Genomic DNA, 20,970 nt, shown 5'->3' with positions numbered 1-20,970 from the left:
TAATGGATCGTTATTCAGTAGTGGTTTAAATTTTTGGAATGCCGGAGAGTAAGTTCATGCCACTCGGGCTTGGACAAAAGGTTTGCCCAAGGCATTTGCTATATCCAAAGGAGTGGAGTGTTCTTGCCCATTCCAAGAAATAATTTAAGAAGGGATGGTTGGAAACTTGCCAGAAAGCTGCATAATTTTCCTCCGCATTAATATGGTGTCAGTGTTTCTATTTTTTTTTTAACAGTAGATGAAAACCAAATCCAGGATCCCTTTTTTGGTTTGTCTTTGAATGAGATGCACTTTTGCCTCTAGCTTCTTATAGTTAATAAGATTAACTGTGGTTCAAATTTGACTAAATAAATTCCAACGTTTAATTTTTTCCTTCTTCACTTCCGTGCATTCTTCATTCCACCAATAACTAAAATGCCATTGGACTAGGGGATTTGATAATGTGATATAATCTGACTTCATCTATGGGCTGCAGTCACATAATTTTCTTATCCAGGGTGATAACCAACTGAAGTTTTACCCAACTGGCTTGAGAGAATTTCCACTTCCTGCAGGGATGGACTAATGGAGGTTGGGTAGTGAGCAACCTGAAAACAATTGGAAAAGGGTTACTGCCTACGGGATCATCCATAATCAACCAATTCCATGATTGGAAACAGCATCAGGGAGCAAATCAAGAAATCGATTGCAAAAGTTTGTCCAGCTGGCAATTGTACATGAGTGTGCATGCCAGTATTAAGAATGGTAACATTTTGCTTATACAGAAGGTTTCAATAAGTTGGCCACAATTTTTAGTGGATTCCCATAAGGAGTGGTGACCACTGAAATTCTCTAACAGACAGAGAGGGGAAGGTAGCTGTATTAAAAGTTCTTCAAGGTCTTTGTAAGAGTAGGTGTGATTTGGTGAGAAACTAGTGTTAACCGATCTAAGTAATCAGATACACAACAATACTCCAATGTCACACACTGAAGCAACAGCTTCAATTTGGGACACTGAACTGTTGTTAAGAGAGGACAGCCTGAGCCCAGTCAGAGAATGATACATTTGAAGGGATTGTAACATCAGTTTGAGTGGCACCACTGTTTGATGGTGTGGTGGCCACAAACAGTGGCCACCACTGTTTGATGTTTTTATGCAATATTGGTATAAATGCATTTGGGCATGCTGATTGCAATTGATTTGCCTGCTTCTTCGTAACTTACTTCATTTTCAATCTTATATTTTACAATTTTTTTTTCTGTTTTCCACCTATCACATGTCTTAGAGTAAGTACTCAAGATGATCTTAGCAGTTGGGGCAGGTCATTTCTGTTGCCAAACAATCACTTTGAATGTTGGGGAACCCACAGTTGGGACAAACCTGGTTCCTGCTGCATATAATTTGAGAGTGGCCATACTTTTAGCAGTTATAACATCAAAGGATTGGGAATGTAGGGACAAACATGGAGTGGATAACCATTTACTGATGAAGGTAGGTTTGGGGTATTAAAGGTAAGAATGATATTCCATAGATATAAGTTTATTATCTTTTTTTTTTTTTTTAATCATAATTTATTTAATTTTAATAACATTTTGTTCCTGAAGCTCTTGAGTTATTCCTTCTTTTGTGATATTCAACAGATCACAGATAGACATAAAAACCCTTAGATGTATTTAGCATTGGATGGGGAGATACTTTCACTGGAATGCAGCAAAAGGTGTAAGTTGTAGGAGTTTCTCTGAATGCTTGTGGTTTTACAGTTTCCACTAGTAGCCCCCCAACCTGATTGCAATCTGTTAACAGTCTTAGGAAATCCTGCAATACTTTCCAGGATTTCTGGATAAGAAAAGAAGACAATTTACTGAGAGGCAGATCTACAAGTGAATGCAAAACTAGAAATGCAGAAAAATCTTTGGTATGAGGAATCTGTTTTAAACCTCTTAGGTTGAGACATGTCATGGTCAGTTTCTGTCTCTGACTGAGAGCTTGTCAGCTCCAAAGGTGGAAACACATCGTGATCTATATTTGCTTCTTTTGGCCCTTGGCAGATTAACTTCTCTGCCAAGGAAAATTTAGAATCTGCCACACATTTAAATTTGTTTTAGGTAGGAAAAAATTCAGAGATTTCCATCAGTACCCATGATGTGGCTGAGTGACAAGATTCAATCAGTATATACTTTACTGTTAGTGGCTGCAAACAGTGTGTACACTCCAGATGTTCATTTTATGTGAGTGGAAATAGATGAGTGAGGTGAGTATGACCTGTTCAGGTTTTGGCTAGGATTACTTCTTTTCTATTTTTCCAAAAGCTAGAAGACCATAACCGTTGTTCATGTTTCAATGGCTTGTTATTGCTTTTTTCCCTAGAAGTGTATATTGTTCTATACATATTCTCTGTATATTGCAGCTAGAATCCTTTTGGGACTAGAGTGTGCAGATGATGCTGTAAAACATCCCTCCAGGCTATGCCACAGGAGTGTTTTGCTGCAGCATTTGCACACTCATGACCTGGGATCATAGAAAAGACAATAATTTGCTGATGCTAATGTCTTTAGCATTAACGTTAGTAGAGGCATATGATGCAAGAAAGCAAGCTTATGCAGCAGCAGCCAAAAAAAAAAAAAAAAAAAAAACCCCGCTGCCATTTCATCCCCCATTCGTTCCAAATACCTGTCCAGCTCAGCCTTAAATTTATTTAGGCTATCAACTTCCATAACAAAGGATGAAGTCTGTTCCACCAACCAACTACCCGCTGGCTAAAGGCAAACTTCCGCACATCTATCTTACATCTGTCTTTCCTCAATTTGAATTTATGCCCTCTCAGGTGATTATTCTGAGCAAGAGAAAGAATCCCATCAGCATTGAGCATGCTCAAACCATTCAAGGCTTTATACACCTCAATCAGATCACCTCGCAGGTGCCTAGTCTCCAGACACTGTAATTTGCAAAATTTAAGCCTTCCTTCATAAGAGCAACCCTTTGTTCCATTCATTAATCTTGTTGCCCTTCTCTGTACGCGTTCCAGCAGCTCTATATCCTTCTTGAAATGAGGCCTCCAGACCTGTATACAGTACTCAAGGTGTGGCCTGACCATTGCCGTATACAAGGGAATAATCACCTCCTTATCCCTACTAGAAAAATTCTTGTATATCATTGATAAGACACAATGAGCTACTCTTGCAGCCCATCTGCACTACTCAGAGAACTTCATATCTGCCTGCACAATTACCCCCAGGTCCTTTTCATTCTCTAACCACTGTCAGTGTAGTACCACAGAGTTGATACGTTGCTCTGTAGTACTTATATGTAGTACTTTACATTTGTCAATGTTAAACTTCATTTGCCACCTCTCAGCCCATCTGCTCAACCTTTCCAGATCCCGTTGCAGCTGCATAGCGTCAGTAGTGTCCTTAACAACCCTGCCAACCTTTGTATCATCTGCAAACTTGGACGTTAAGCTTGATATACCATCATCAATATCATTTATAAATACAGAAAACAACAATGGACCCAACACTGAACCCTGAGAGACTCCACTAATAACATTAGTCCATGATGAGCAGTGTCCATTGATTACCACTCTCTGTCTTCTCCCACTCAACCATCCCTATATCCATAGCAGCAATTTTCCACCAATGCTGCACTGCTCCAATTTGTGCACCAGTCTTCCATGTGCAACAGTATCAAAAGCCTTTCTAAGATCCGAATATATCATATCAAAGTTATCCCCTGCATCCATTTCCTTTGTGACCACATCATAGTATCCAATCAAATTGGTCAGACAAGACTTTCCCTTAACAAACCCATGCTGTGTCCGAGCTATAACTGAAGTCTTGTCTAGATGATCCTGCAGTGCTTCTTTAACCAGTGTCTCCATTAATTTCCCCGGAACAGAAGTTAAACTAGGAGGAATGCAATTACTTGTGTCGCCCTTTGACCCTTCTTTGTGAATTGGGATCACATTTCACATCTCCAGTACATGGGTACCTCCCCTGAGTCCAAGGAAGCTCTCATAATTATGGCTAAGGGTTTGCTTACTTCCTTTGCTGCCTCCTTTAATATAACTGGATAGATCCATTCCACCCCAGGTGCCTTTCTTATGTTTATCTTCAACAATTTTTCCTGCACTTTCATCTCAGTTATTACAAAATCATCTAACTCATTGCCAGAGTTTAGTTCACCTCTGGCATTCCCCTCCCTGAATAACTCCTCATGTGTGAATGTAGATGCAAGATATTCATTTAGTTTGTTAGCCACCTGAGCAGGATCATCAACAGTTGAACAAACGATTTCCAGTGGACCAATTTGATTCATCCCCTTCCTTCTAGAGTTTACATAGGTAAAGAACGCTTTGCTGTTTTTCTTTGCATCCTTTGGCAAAGATTTGGCAAGGCCTAAACCTTGAACAATATTTCTTAGTTTGTATATAAAGCCTAGTATCTTCAAAGATTAATTCTTTGAATGCTTCCCATTTCCTAATTTGCTGTCTTAGTAGTTTTAAGAAAGGATTGCAAGGTGAGGAGGTGTTTTTTTTTCAAAACAAAGAGAGCATTCTTTGAATCAGAATATATATTATATATATTAATATATATTATTAACGTTATATATTACAGGCAGTTCTCGCTTTACAAGTTCTTGGGTTTACAAGTTTTTTTCTCCCAAGTATCAAGTGTCAACAAAATTGAAAATATGAACATTAATTTCAAAAGAATGTTAAACATTCATAAATAACGCATTTCAAACCACGTGGGTAGCTATACAATAAAGCGTACACAGCTTTATGACATTAATCTGTTCCAGAGACATTATATCGTTAAAATATCGTAATGTGAACTCAATAACACATTGTTTTTTGGTAATTCATTTCAAGATCTCGGAAGTTGAAATGTTGGCTGTATAACTAAGCTATTTATCTCTCTAAAATATCATTTTTAAGGTCACGAGCTTGTCCATAAGGCCATATAAAAGGTCGTGAGCGTGGTTTGTAAATTGTATTAGTTACCAACTCAAATTATTAAAATGTGCTACCCTTTCATCCATATGTTCCATTATAAGAATCAATTTTAAACGCCATCGTGATATTTTTCTAAAGCACATTTCTGAAAGTCATGACCACAAAACAATAAAAACAATTTGCACTTTCCAGTTTATTGGATTTTTCTGTTAGTGCAAGTAATTATAAACGGGTAGTAAACTTGATCTTATTGCATTTGTGTAAATACCGATAGCTGGAATTGTGTGGTTTTTACGTTATTTTGGTGAAATGTGTTTCCCCTTTATTGAAATCTTCAATCGTATAAAAAACATAAATAAATTTTCAGAATCATCTCTTCATTCCTTTTTTTTTTTTTAAGTTTCGTAAACTTTTTACTCCACGCAAATCATGTTAGTTGCAATTTGTGCGTTCCATTAAAAAATGCTTATGCATCTATTGAAATTTATAAAGAAAATACAAGACTATCTTGGAAACAAACGCCTCTTGAAGCATTTCTGAAGAAGACGGCTCCTTGTGCAGCAGACCAATGAGTACTGAGCTGATTATAAATGATCAACGAGTGTGCATTTAGTCGATTATGAAGATAAACATTCTTTAAAATTTGTAAGCCATAAATAATTTCTTTATTATAATTTGCTTGATTTTACAGGCTATGTTTTAATTTCTTTGGATAAATCAATCATTGTTTAAACATAAACTAATCAGCTAACTAATTTCATTGTTGAGAACGTAACCCCTATTTTTAACCTTACGTCTAAGGGAAATAAATTCCCACTTTACAAGCACGTGCTAGAAACGAATTAACTCGTAAAGTCAAGAACTACCTGTATAACGTTATAGTATTAGTATATATATTTATGGCGAATGCAGCAGTATAACTGCTGCATTCACCAGAAGTAAAACAGAAACAGTTGTATTAGGAAAGACAAAAGCTGCATCCACTTTATTGCCAGACTTTGAACCATCAGTTAAGATCTTAGAAAAGTGGGATAATTTTGCGTACGAACAAGATCCAGATACTAAGTGGGGTTCATAAACCTCAGCATACAGACTTTGAATTAGAGATATTTTGTATGCACCTAGGAAAAATTTAAGTTCCACATTTTCAACTATTTCTTGACATTTATTCCAAGAAAGATTTCAGTATAGCTTTTGATACTGTTCCACATGAACAACTGCTACAAAAATTCGAATAGTGTAATAAAGGATGGTTGCATGGCAGGAGGAAGAGTGGTTATTAATGGCCACTATTTTTCATGGGTTAATGTTATTAGGGGGTACATCAGGCTTTTGTGCTGGACCCCTAATGGTTTTAATATTTAAAAACAATACTGATAAAAAAAAAATATATATATATATATATATATATATATATATCAAGCTTAATGCCTGAGTATGCAGATAATACAAACGTTAATAAAGTGATTGATGATAGAAGAAAGCAATGGGATAATCTCTCTTAGGAAAGATGTAGATCTGTTGCAATGAGTACAGAGAAGGGCAACAAGACTAGTTAAGAGTACCCTTTTGTGCTTTCATCAAGAAAGACCAGATCTGTAAATTTCAGAATCTGAAAACTATGCACTTGCAAGGAGATTCAAATAAAGTGTTTAATGCTTTAAATGGATTGAGAAAACTGAATGCTGATGGTATCCTTACTCTTTTTGGATATCGTAAAATGTAAAATTATAAAATGATGATTACAGGAATATACAAAATTTTGCTTCCAGCAAATTTTCACAGATTCTGAAAGTAATTTTGTTTCAAAGAGTAACTGATTATTGGAACAAACTTTTATCAGGTGTTGTGGAAGTGGCAGTTTGAATAAATTCAAATTACTATAAAGGCTTGTTTCCTTGTATCATTCTGATACTACTAATGCTAAAACCTGATTGCTGAAATCTGTTCACCTATATACCTTCTGCTTACTGTGATTTTTTTTTTTAATGTACTTTCTTGTGGGTTAAAATTTGCTCATAATGGAAAAGAAAGCTTATAATATAGTCTGTAAACATCTTAACTATTAGACTGATAACTAAATAGAAAATGTCATAATTTAGGAGCAATAATTTTACCTGAATGCTTCTCATCTTTGCAGTAATAAATGCATTTAAGGGTATCAAGAGAATCATAATAGCTAATCCGCCTAAAGTGGAAATTCCAAGCTGCTGCCAGAGTAAGTACAGAGAAATACCAATTATCAGTGGAGCTGCCCAAAGGAAATTTACTAGCTGAACATAATCCATCACACGCTGAGTATCCACAGACATCAAATTTACAATTTCACCTACAGTAAACTCTTGTCTCCCAGAACTAGACAGCACTAAAGACTGAAAAATAAGCAGAATTTGACTTCAAATGTAAAAACAGAAAGAACTTTACTATTGCAAACTATAGGTTTTATGGATTAAATTTTAAAACTATTATATATATAAAAAAAAAAAAAAAGGCTTTTGTGGATGAGTGCACACACACACACACAAAAGCATATTATTAAAAAAAGAAAGAGTATACAGTGGATTCCCACTTTATGATATTAATCCATTTCAGAGACACCCTCGTATCATGAAAATATCATAATGTGAACCCAATAATACATATTTTTTGGTAATTCCTTCCAAGATCTCGAAAGTTCAAATTTTCACTATATAACTAAGCTATTTATCTCTCTAAAAGGTGATTTTTATAATGGAAATTGTACACATTGATTAAAAAATTTGATTATAACTAATATATTGATTAAAGCACAACACTTCAACTAAAGGATGCAAAAACAAAACACGGGGCCAACACATTTACAAATGCTGCTATTGGCTGAGAGGAAGGACCAGTCCAGTCGGAGACAATCGTAAGCCCATCAAATCATAAAGTGAAATAAGCAGGCACCGGTTAACATGATTACTGGTTAGTGGAATCAGCCACTTTAATTTCAAAAAACCAATTCAAATCATTAAAATGCATTACACTTTCATCATTATCATATGTTCAGTCACAAGAATCAATTTTGAACACCTTTGTGATATTTTTCTAAAGCACATTTCTGGAGGTCACTACCATAAAACAATAAAAACAATTTGCAGTTTCCGGTTTATTGAGTTTTTCTGTTAGTGCAATCCATTATGAACAGGTAATAAACTCGATCTTATTGGATTTGTGATAATACTGATAGCTGGAATTCTGCAGGTTTTTACATTATTATGGCGAAATGTATTTCTCCTTCACTGAAACCTTCAATCATATAAAAACATAAATAAATTTTCAGAATCGTCTCTTCATTCCTACTTTTTAATCTTTGTAAACTTCTTACTCCGTATCTCACTTGCACTTATCATGTTAGTTGTAATCTGTGTGTGCCATGTTTTTGTTATTGATTGCTGATGTTTTTAAGTGTTTTAAATTATACAACCCAAAAGTCAGTGAACAGAAATATTAATTAGTATGTACATATTACAGTATTAATTAAGCTATGTACATAAGAGTAATTTCGTTTTTATTTTGCTAACCTGTGGACAATATTCTTCCAATTTTCAAGTATAATCTAATTTTGTTAATTGGTAATGTAATAAAGTGTAAATTTGTGATCTTTACTTATATAGCCTGTGGATAATATTCCTACCATTTTTGTTTATTAGAATTAAAATTCAATTTGCAAACCTGATCACAACAACTGGCGCTGACCACATATCTTATAGTGAACAGTATTTTACTATGGAAAGTCCATCATAAAGTGATTTGATCGTATAGTGAACCAATCGTAAAGCGGGGGATCCACTGCAATCAATAACTATATGGATGGAAATAATATAAACCAGAAAAAAACTAAGGGAAACACTTCAACCATAATAAATACAGCAAATTAATTAGTACTGTTAACAGAGTTATAGCTGTTAATTAATAGCTATATGCTGTTAATTAATTTTCAGTTTATTTTTTTGTTTATTTTCTGGTTCAAGTGTTTCCTACATTGCAATCCAGCTTTAAACCACATTTTCATTCCCTATAATAAATATTCTTAGAAGTACAGGTGGCCCCTCGATTTACGTCGGGGTTAGGTTCCTGGGGAGACAGGCGCAAATGGAATCCTTTATATAACGAAGTCGATGGGAAATCACAGGGTTAGGTTCCGGGCACCAAATATTTTACCTACCACTTTGCATCGATTGTTTTATTTTATTAACATTCTTCATAATTGTAGTAATAGTCGATGGAGGCATATTCATAGTCCTACATATATTAGGGTGGCTTTCACCAGATTTCATCCTCCGAATATTGCACTAGGATACAATGAACTTCTTTTACCAGACATGGCTTTCTTTATTCTATTAAATCAAAAATTTTATAACACGATTGGCAATAACTGCACATGGATATCACTATTATTTTTATTTAATTTATTAATAGCACAATTAATAAAAAATGCCAGCGTAATAAATTTCCAACACGTGTAAACAGCATAAATAACAACCAACTGAATGGTTCACCGCATGGACCTTTACTACCCGCATCCACGAGTAGTTACTTTGAGGGCAGGAATCTTTCTCGTCTCTGATACGGATGTGCTAATTGCTGATTGCCTCAGATTGCCCTAAATCACGTGAACAGTGGATAGCACAGTATGATGACGATAAATTTTGTCTAACGATTTTCAACTTTCAATTTATAAAAAAATTTCAACAAAAAAAAAAAAAAAAATTTTTGCAAAAATAAATAAATAAAAATGGCGTTGTGGTTAGTGATCAGCGCTATTGTGAACCAGCACAAATCGGACCAGTGCAAATCAGACCAGCGCAAATCGGACCAGTGCAAATCGGACCAGCGCAAACCGAGGGCTACCGGTATAGAAAAAAATTATATAATAAAATTTTAAATGTAGAAGTGCAAAAAGCCAAAAATATTTCAAAAACTAAAGGAATAAATTTAGAAGTCACAGAAAAGACTATGAAGATCTGAAAGAGAGATTATGAAGATCTAAAAGAGTATAATAAGAAACTGTATAGGGAAATAGAGTGGGCCAGTAAATCAGAGTCTTATAACGGGAGATTTTAATTTCCCAGATATTGACTGGAATTTGTGGGTTGGTCACTCACACACTAGCAAGGCTTTTGTGGATTTATTGGATGATTGTTTTCTACATCAGCATGTTCAGGAGGCAAATAGAGGAAGTAATACTCTTGATCTAATTACCAGTAGTGATTCTTCGTGCATTAAGAATCTGCAGATAAAGGAACCACTAGGTAGCAGTGATCACAATGTGCTAAAGTGGGATTTACTCAAAGAGGTGGTAACTACCATCAGGGGTAAAGGGAAGGGTTTTTGCTTTCGTAAAGGCGACTACGATGGTCAGAGACAGTATTAATGGGAAGCATTCAAAGAATTTATCTTGGAAGCTATAGGTTTTACATACCAACCAAGAAATATTGTTCAAGGTTTAGGCCTAAATGGATGTGAGATGAACAAATGAGACCTGTGGCAGAGAAGAAAAATGCATGGGATACATATAAATTAATGGGTAACATGGAAGCCTATGATAGATATAAGCTGGTCTGTAACCAAGTCACAAAGGAGATTAGGCAGGCAAAGGCAGATTATGAGATATCTTTGCAAAGGATGCAAAGAAAAACAACAAAGAGTTCTCTAACTATGTAAACTCTAGAAGGAAAGGGATGAATCACATTGGTCCACTGGATATTGATGGTTCAACTGTTGATGATCCTGCTCAAGTGGCTAAAAAACTAAATGAGTATTTTGCAACTACATTCACACATGAGTTATTCAGGATGGGTATGCCAGAGGTGAGTTAAACTCTGGCAGTGAGCCAGACGATTTTGTAATAACTGAGAGGAAGTGGAGGAGAAATTGTTGAAGATAAACATAAAAAAGGCACCCGGGGTGGATGGGATCTAACCAGTTATATTAAAGGAGGCAGCAAAGGAAGTAAGCAAACCCTTAGCCATAACTATGAGAGCTTTATTGGACTCAGGGGAGTTACCCATGTACTGGAGATGTGCAAATGTGACCCCAATTCACAGAGGAGGATCAAAGGGCGACACAAGTAATTATAGAATTGTTAGTTTAACTTCTGTTCGGGGAAAATTAATGGAGGCATTGGTTAAAGAAGGACTGCAGGATCATCTAGACAAGACTTCAGTTATAGCTCAGACACAGCATGGTTTTGTTAAATGATATTGATGATGGTATATCAAGCTTAATGTCCAAGTTTGCAGACGATGCAAAGGTTGGCAGGGTTAAGGACACTAATGACAGTACGCTGCTGCAACAGGATCTAGAAAAGTTGAGCAGATGGGCTGAGAGGTGGCAAATGAAGTTTAACATTGACAAATGTAAAGTACTACATATGGGAAGCAGTAACCCCAGAGTAATGTATCAACTCTGTGGTACTACATTGACAGTAGTAGAGAACAAAAAGGACCTGGGGGTAATTATTGTTTGTTTGTTATTTGGTTTTTAGGAGCATTAGCAACTAGGGCCATATTGCTCCGGGATATGCGGTGGTCATTCCCTGACCTTTCCGCATCCTCCGTATTTGGTGGTGAGGGGCTCGAACCCCGGTCTAATCAAGAAGCCTGTGCTACGCACTGCTGCTCCTTCCCACCTGGCTATGGAGGCGCCGGGGGTAATTATGCAGGCAGATATGAAGTTTACTGAGCAGTGCAGATGGCCTGCAAGAGTAGTTCCTGGTGTCTTGTCTATGATATACGGGTATTTTTCTAGCAGGGATAAGGAGGTGATTATCCCTTTGTATAAGGAAATGGTCAGGCCACACCTTGGGTAGTGTATACAGGTCTGGAGGCCTCATTTTAAGAAGGATGTAGAGCTGTTGGAATGAGTACAGAGAAGGGCAATAAGATTATTGAACAGAACAAAGGGTTGCTCTCACGAAGAAAGGCTTACGTTTTGCAAATTAAGTGTCTGGATACCAGGCACCTGCGAGGTGATCTGATTGAAGTGTATAAAGCCTTGAATGGTTTGAGCATGCTCAATGCTGATGGGATTCTTCCTCTTGCTTAGAATAATCACCTGAGAGGGCATAAATTCAAATTGAGGAAAGACGGTTATAGGATAGATGTGCAGAAGTTTGCCTTTAGCCAGTGGGTGATTGATTGATTGCTGGAACAAACTTCCATCTGGCGTTGTAGAAGTTGATAGCTTAAATAGATTCAAGGCAGAACTTAACAAACATTTGGAGCGAGGGGATGGAATAAGGGTTTTTTGGGGTTTTTTTTGGCTGATGCGATATAAGCTTGCTTTCTTGCATCATGTGCTACTGGCTAATGCTAAAGAGCACGTAGAATATTCATGGAAAGGACAATTTAATAATTCTCAACATTGGAGAAAAGATACCTGACTACAAAATATCAAAGTAAGCAGGTCTAAAAAGTGAAATATCACAGTAATAATTCAGCAGCATGAAATGAAAATAAAAAAAAAGAAAGAAGATTGTCTTGTCAGCCATTAAACTATTCTCTTCAGAAAGCTACTAGTCTGCAGGAGTGTACGTCTGCTGAGTATTCAACATTTTTCCTTACAGTTCAACTTCAGATATTATTTATCTTTTTCTTGTAAGTTATATGTAGTAGTAGTAGTTCAATAAGCTGCTTTGCACTATTGCTCTCTGTTACTCTGTAGCCCTTTCTTTGACAGAATTATCACTCAGGAGGAAGACGGCCTCCGTAGCCGAGTGGGCAGGAGCGGGAGTGCAGTAGCACACGCTCTTTGAGTAGACCGGGGTTCAATCCCGCTGAATACGGTCCATCTGCCAACCCGCACTGGACCAGCGTGGCAGATTATGGTCCATTTCCCTCAACATGAATTGTTGAGGAGGCTTCCATCCTGCAGTGGGTTGATAATGGCTGCACTTTACTTTTTTTTTTTTTTCTCATTCATACTGGTTAAATTATTCACTCTAAGCTTAGTATTCGTAGGCAGTTTATGTAAATTTAAACATTTACAGTGCAGCGCAATTTTTGCTTGGTTTTCTTCATGGTATCTTTCCTTTCCATAATATTTTTAGCAGTATAAAAGCTGCAGCCATTCAAACAAGTTGCATAGGTTTTTGGTTATCTGGCTTTCAAAATACTGCTTGAAAACTACTAGTTCCCTCGCCCTTTCTCTCTCATCTTCAGCTCCTTTCAGTTCTAAAACAGTTTTGCAATTTCTGCACATCCATTTTATATTATTTCCACTGTTACAGTTATTGGTATACTTTTTCTTTCTCTTATAATGTATTTATATATTCTAGTGATATTAGTCTCTGCAGCTTTCTGCAAGTCGACAACCGCTAAATCTTCAATATTTTTACCTACAGTTTACCTTCACATATCATTCATATTATTTGTATTATTCATTCTGAATAATTATGGAGCTATGGCTGTTCCAATTTAAAAAATAGTTAAGGAGTTCTGAACGGTTAAAAATAAGAAAAATAATTTTAAAACAATAAAAAATAAGCAGACTTGTACCTAGCATAAATAAACATTTTACTACATGTGTGTGCTTACCTTGTTTATCTTTTATTATTTTAATTTCTTAATCAGTCAAAATTGCATGGCTTTTCAGAGGACTTTTTTATATGAATTTTTTTTCCTGTTCTAGACCCAGAATACATCCTGGAATTGTTTGTACATACTTCTGAAACATCTGTATTCAGCATTGTAGCTAGAAAAAAAGGGTTTTTTTTTTTTTTTTTTTTTTTTTTTATGAAAACCTCAAACACGAGAGATATTAGTACTGAGTACTGTGATTGGGTTGGAGGTTGAGAAGACAAAAGAAGATATTTGTTGACATTAGATTTGAACTTCTGTAGAATGTAATTTACAGGAAATATGTATGAAGGAAAGTGGTTCCAGAAAATGGCAGTTGAATGAATAAATAAGGAAGATGAAAAGTTCATTCTGTGAGTTTGAAGTTGGACAATAAATGGATGTGACTTATTTAAAATCATAGATGATAAAAAGTATAGACGGATCATCCTAGATCTGCACGTGGTCTCCACAACTACCAACTGATCTCAGATCGGTTTGGCGGGGCAAGAGACTCTCAGAAAACTGGACTCGAGGAAAATCTTTTGTTATCACAACTTGTTATTTTTGTATTAGTTTTCCTTTCAAGTCAATGTTATCTGCTATGAGTACTTTTTTTTTTTTTTTTTTTATTAATTAATCTTTTAATTTTAATTAATATTTTAATTTTTTAATTTTAATTAATTTTTTAAAAATTAATCTTTATAATTCCGGCGAGGTTATCTCTGCCGTTTGTTAACCCCTGGCATGGTGCCGTGAAGGGTATTGTATGGTCGTGGTACCTGCGTGTACCGATGTACTGTACAATAAAGATCTTATTTATTTATTTATTTATTTATGTTGGTTGGTGGCAGCACGTGTTCGGAATGTTTTGAAAGAGAGAGTGGGAATTATAGAAGCCAATTCAGAAGAACAGTGCCCATGGAAGTATCTGTAGAAAAGGCATATAGCAGAAACAGTACGTCTATGAGACAGCGAGTGGAGAGACTCTGTTAGAGAAGAGTCATTAATTAACCTAACTGCCCTCTTCTGAATGGAATCTAGAAGCCTGGGAGAGGATTTGAGGGCACCGCCCCAGATGGGTGCCTCTGTAGCCTGGTTGGAAGGGGCAGCAGTGAATAGCACATGCTTCTTGATTAGACAGGGGTTCAAGCCAGTCACCACCAAATACGGAGGATGCGAAAAGGTCAGGGAATGACCACCGCATATCCCGGAGCAATATGACCTTAGTTGCTAATGCTCCTAAAAACCAAACAACAACAATAACAACCGCCTCAGATGTGGGAATAATATTCCATGGTAGGGTGGATTTGCGATTTGTACAGAGTGAACAGCTGTTTGGAAGAAAAGCAATGCCGAGAGTGAAAGAGAAAACCAAGTTTTTTAGATGCAGAAGAAGCAATATTTGTGATGTGCTTGTGCCAAGAGAGATTAGAAGTCAGGGTAATCTCCAAAAGAGATATATCATTTTGCCAAGAAATCGGAGTGTCACCAAAGATAACCATAGGAGCAGAAGAATATCCTTTTTGCGAGATATAAGACAAGACTGAATTTTAGAAGGGTTGAAATCAACTAAGTTGTCTTTGTCACACTGGATTTACCTGGAGATCGGCATTTAAGGAACTGGTAGCGGATATTCGAGAAGTTGAAGCTGATTGAGCAGGGCAAGATTTCTCAACATGGAAAGTGGAATGCAATGTGCTATCATTGGCAAAACTATGAATAGGATTTCCAGTCAATGGAAGAAGGTCACTAATATACAAGAGGAAAAGAACTGAACCTTTAGGGACACCAGCATTAGTGGAGAAGTTAAAAAACAGAGAGCCATCTACCATCACCCTCAGTGAGCGATCAAAGAGAAAACTCAATAACCAATTACAAAAAATAGATGGCAAACCATAAGATGGAAGCCTGTTTAGAAGACCTTTATGCCAAACATGATTGAAAGCCTTTGAGATATCAAGAGCAACTACTTGTGATTCACCGAACCTTTCCATTGAATTAGTCCATAAATGGGTAACATAAGCCAGAATATCACCAGTGGATCGACACTGACGGAATCCATACTGGCGATCGTTGATCAGACGGAAGGTTTCTAGGTAGTTTAAGAGTTGGCGGTTAATTGATTTCTCCATTACTTTAGAAAGAGTAGAAGTAATTGCAATGGGATGGTAATTAGATGGGAGGGATTTGTCACCCGTTTTAGGAACTGGCTGGATATGAGCAAATTTCCAAGCAAAAGGAAAAACACCTTTGGAAAAAGAAAGTGAAAAAAGGTGGCAAAGAACATAAGTAAGTTCAGGAGCACAGGTTTTGAGAGCAAGTGGAGAAACACCATCAGGACCTAGAGCTTTCTTACCATCAAGATTTGTCAAAATCCTTCTGACATCCTTTTGACAGAACACAGGAGGCATTGAATGGAGCGTGTTGGGAATGGTTGGAGGTGTTTTACCAAGATCATTAATACATGAGTTGGAAGAAAAATGGGATGCTAGCAGGTCAGCTTTATCCTTGGCTGAAGTGAAAACAGAACCATCTCGTTTTGACAGAGGTGGGTGCAGAGATGGGCAAAAGTTGCGACCAATATCTTTGGCAAGAGACCAGAATGCTCGGCTACCATTAGGGCAAGAAGCAAGTTTTCTACCCTTAGCCTGTTCAAAATCTAGTTTGAACTGATTAGTAACTGCTTTACAATTGTTGTGAGCTTTGATGTAGGCAGAAAATGAAACTGAAGAATTGGAAACAAGCCAATTACGATATGCAATGCTCTTCTCTTGAACAGATTAGTACATTTATTGGAAAGCCAAGGTTTAGATGAAGGACAAGATTTTAAAGTGGAGTGTGCAATAAAGGATTCCATTCCTACAAAAATAATTTCACTGACACAATAGTTTTGAATCAGTAATCTGACCAGGGAAAAGAAGAAAAGAAATCTTGATTTTGCATTCTTGTAATGCCAAACAATACAAGGTTGAGAATAGCCATGCGATAAAGGCTCCATTTGAGAAGAGACAATCACCAAGTAGCGATCTGAGGTGCCTAAAGGACCACTCAGTTCGACCGTGTACTTAGAAGTGTCGTTTGTGAGAAAAAGATCAAGCGTATTGGCTGTATGGTTAGGATTGTCCAGTATTCTTGAAGGTAAATGAACAATCTGTGCTAGGTCATTAGTAATTGCAAAAGCCTCAGCATCTCGACCAGCTGGGTCGGTGTGACTAGAAAACGGAAGCCAGCTGGAGTTGTGAACATTAACATCACCAACGAAAATTACTTCACTGTTAGGAAAGTTGGACTGGAGAAAGTCAAGTTGCAAAGAGAGGAAGTCAAAGAGCTCCAAGTGATTAGTGGAGTTGGGAGAATGGTAGAGACAACAGATGAATTTGACACAATGAGGTAGAGAGATTTTAAGCCAGAGAAGATCAAAAAGAGGAGATTCCAAATTACCAAGTCTCTGACAGGGAATATCGGAACGGACATATGCTCAAGTACCACCTTTGAGGTGAAAGGAATCATACAGCGAATAATTTGGGCAACTAAGATGAGCAGTAGTTGAATCAATTGATAACTGAGATTCTGTCAGAAAAAGTACATGGAGTTTGGCAGACTGCAAGTGGAAATGGACATCGTTGAGATTAGAACTGAGACCCCGTATATTTGGGAAATGAACTAGGAAGTGTTTGGAAGGTTTAGATTTTTTCACAGATAAGCTTACTCTATTAGTTTGACAATTCATGGTGTAAAATGAGAATGGGGGTATGCTACAGACTATAAGATTGTGAAGAATATGATGAAAGTTTCTGCATGCAAATTTTTTTGCATCATTTTCAAGTGCCCACATGGGCATTTGAATGCAAAGAATTTGCGTGCAAGCAAAGTGCCTACTGAGATTGGTGAATGGAACTCATACAAGGAGAGACTTCAAATATGTGTACTATACAGCTTTATAACTGGGTATCTTAATAACTGAAATTTATAAGGCTCAGAGAGGGGAGAGTAAAATGAATGAAGGCAAAAATTTTCATAACATTAAATGATGCTAGAACCAAGTGGTACAAATTCAAACTAATGGAGAACAGTTACACTCTGGATTGTAGGAAGTTTCTTGTAGTCTGAGTTTCTTTAGTCAGTGAGATGTTAATCACTGGAATCAGTTGCATCCATGGATGGGTGAGGTAGACATTTTGGGGAAAAATTCCAAGGCTGACTTATTTGAAATAGCACTAAAAATAACTGTTTTAAAAATAAAACAATAAAATAACTGTTCTTTTCAGTCAGTCAGCTGTTAATAATTGGAATTAATTGCTTCTGTACAAAAGGAAAGAAACAGTTATTTTATTTATTTGCTGAATGATGATCTATCACAGCTTTAAGATGGCATTCATCTGAAGCTTTATACTTTTTTAAATTCTTTATTCAATGTGTAATTAAGCATCAATAATTTTTTTTATTCCAATAATCATATTTTATTATATAAAATCTTTTGTAATTTGATTAAAAAATTGTAATTTCAATTACTGACTGACTTTTTAATTCTTAAATCATATTCTTGCTTCAATTTGCATCCATTTAGGTCTTGCATTTTACAATTGCTAATTTAACTTAAATAAATGTATACTATTTGTTCCAACCAAGTATTATAGCTTGAGCTGTTTTCTTTTTTTTTAATCTAGTTTGTATTTCCTATTCATCAGATATTAATGCTTAAAGCCAATAGGGAAGAGCTACACAACTTTTTATAATTTTTATTCATGTTCTGCACATTGTATTTGGGCCTTCCCCCCCCCCCTTGCAATGTACTGTAAATAAATGAATATCTTGGCCACAATATAAATGGAATACAAGTTAAAAAGTTACATATGCATACCTTTCTATATAATGAAGAAATGATACATGATCTCATTCTCATAGCAGTGCAATAGATACGATATTCATACTGGCTATTGAAGAAAGATTCAATCATAGAAGAGAAGAACATTAAGCTGGCATAGAAAAAACCCCTCCAATATGGTTCATTACCACTGATAAAGGCTATTAGCATGCTGAAAAATAAAACTAGCATTAAATTAAAATTAATAAACTGTGTGCAATGAAATATCTTTATATAAATAACTGGAATAACTAGAATTTGGTCTGAACATCTCTTTGAAAGAAAAAGATTACTGCACATTTTAATCTAAAGAGATGATCTGTAGAATATCTCTTCTACTTCCTCCACCATTAAGAATTCAATTACACAATATCTTCACAATGAAATATTGTAAAGATATTGTGTAATTGGATTCTTGTCTGCTTCTGAATGGACAAACATTTCCTCCTGAGTTCTTCACAGTTGAATAGGAATTATCAGAAAAACTGTCTTTCTAAAGAGATTTGCACTTAAAGGGGTGGGTTTCTTTTAGTAAATGTTAATTAGTGTGTAATCATATATTACAATTTGTAGCAGACTATTTTCTAAAAGTCACTGTATTATAATTAGTGCTGTACTGACTATATTTGATATTTTCACAACTTTCAACCCAATAATGGTTAATGCAAAATCAAGTCAGAATGTTAAATCACAAGATTGCACTTGTGGCATTTATTATAAGGTCACTCTTGTAGATAATACTAGTTCAACTGATGATTCTTTTCTATGTGCTAGATGTAAGGAGTGTACTGATGATTTTAAACTGAAGCTTGCATTACTAGATAAAAAAGGGAGTCACTTAAGAAACAAGTTCATGCTTGAGAAAGAAATAAAACCGCTCAGGTATCTAGTAATCTATCAAGTGATATACTCCTAATTCAAGCTTTAGGAGAGGGGGGAGGAGAGAGGGGGGAAGGAGAGAGAGAGAGAGAGAGAGAGAGAGAGAGAGAGAGAGAGAGAGAGAGAGAGAGAGAGAATGGTCAAGTGAAGACTTGCTCTGGTCCAGAAAGATTTGATTTTATTGGGGGAAATCAACTGTCAAGAAAACAGTAATATTTTTTGCCATATGCATAATAACCAGATGGGTTGAGCAGTACAGAAAGTATCATTATGAAAAAAAGGTTTCAAAAAGTATGAAAAAAATTATTAAAAATAATTGAAAAAAAATTATTGAAAATGATTTAAAAAAAATTATTGAAAATGATTTAAAAAATTATTGAAAATGATTGAAAACATTATGAAAAAATTATTAAAAATGATTGAAAAATGTAGCAAGTTAGATCAGAATGTATTTGTGTCTGTCCAGGCATGAAAGAAGGGACTGTATGCTGAAAGCCTTAATAATGAACTCCCCCCCCCCATACACACACACACTACAAAAGAATGCTGTGTGTGTGTGAAGAAAGTATATTGTAGTGATGTAATACACTTGAACAAACGTGATGCAAGGATCACCGTCAATGTCAGCAAGGAGGTCTTCAGGGTTCAGAGATACTGCTAGTCAGAGTGGACAGAATTATACATATACATACTTTTATGATGATATGGGTCAAAAACACTTGTACTCATCTCAAAGTTTCTTGAATAATATCAGGTGACCAAAATGGTTGGTGCCGTTTTTTGAAAATTAATATTTTGATAAAAATCATGTGGAAGCATCGTAGATGCACTTAGGAACTGCATACAACACTGAGTCAGTTGATGCCTAGCAAATGTGAAGTGCCGTTTAGTAAAACAGCGAAAAGTGATGAAAAAATGGCTTCTCCAGTTACAGTTATTTGAACATGTTTACTTTATCGACATAAATTGGGCACAATCACTTAAACAAGCAGTCTGTAAGATTTTTTTTTTTTTTTTTTTTTTTTTTTTTTGATAGTTGTTGGCGCATCGGCTTCTGTGGCCATAATGCACCTCCCAAGGTTTTTGCAGTACTTTGATCCAAGCCCGAGGCGGGATTCGAACCCGCGACCTTTGGGTTGCCAGGCAGGCACTTTACCCACCCGGCTAGCCCGGTCGGCAGTCTGTAAGATACGCACAGTATTTTGGGCAAATATAGTGAGTGAACATACAGCCCATAAATTATTCAAAAAATTTAAATCAGGTCACATGTCACTTGATGAAGCACCCCACAAGGGAAGAGCGAGTGAGTTCTTTTAGTTTTTCTGGTGAATGAGCATCTAAAGTCATGATGTGCCCAGTGGTAACCTCAAAATAAGTTACCACATCGAAATGTACAAAAGGTTAAAAAACAGAGATAAAAAGTAAACACAATGAGAATTAAAAACCACTTCCAGATGTGTATACAAATACTGTTTATAAATTTAAAAATTTTGGATGTTATCTTTGTCAGATAAAGATGGAATGGGGTCTGCTTGAAGAGCAGATCCCATTCCGAGATTATGCCACACAACGAGTTTAGTGTCTTGTGTGGTGTTACTACAATCGTTATTCTCCCAATAGATGTTGCTCGGAGGAGCGTTCTGAGTGCCTCTCACTTTTTGTCTCAACAAGGATGTCACTAGAACAAAGCCGTTTGATTTGGGTAAGC

The 20,970-nt window shown here is 36.1% G+C and overlaps 1 protein-coding gene across 1 annotated transcript in view; it reads right to left on the bottom strand.

Moving 5' to 3' along the window:
- Positions 1-20,970, bottom strand: part of LOC150082363 (multidrug resistance-associated protein 1-like) — a 266,340-nt gene that overhangs the window by 172,510 nt on the left and 72,860 nt on the right. Inside the window, exons 9-10 of the mRNA XM_090379234.1 lie at positions 18,381-18,555; positions 7,052-7,306 (exon numbers count right to left, since the gene is read on the bottom strand). Coding sequence (XP_090235360.1) covers positions 7,052-7,306; positions 18,381-18,555 — 430 coding nt within the window. The remainder of the gene's footprint in view (positions 1-7,051; positions 7,307-18,380; positions 18,556-20,970) is intronic.

This window comes from Mastigoproctus giganteus, chromosome 8 (assembly GCF_048544385.1).
Source record: "Mastigoproctus giganteus isolate SK-2022 chromosome 8, ASM4854438v1, whole genome shotgun sequence".
Lineage (NCBI taxonomy): Eukaryota > Metazoa > Arthropoda > Arachnida > Uropygi > Thelyphonidae > Mastigoproctus > Mastigoproctus giganteus.
Note: the sequence above shows the minus strand (reverse complement) of the source record. Positions and strands in the feature narration are given on the sequence as shown.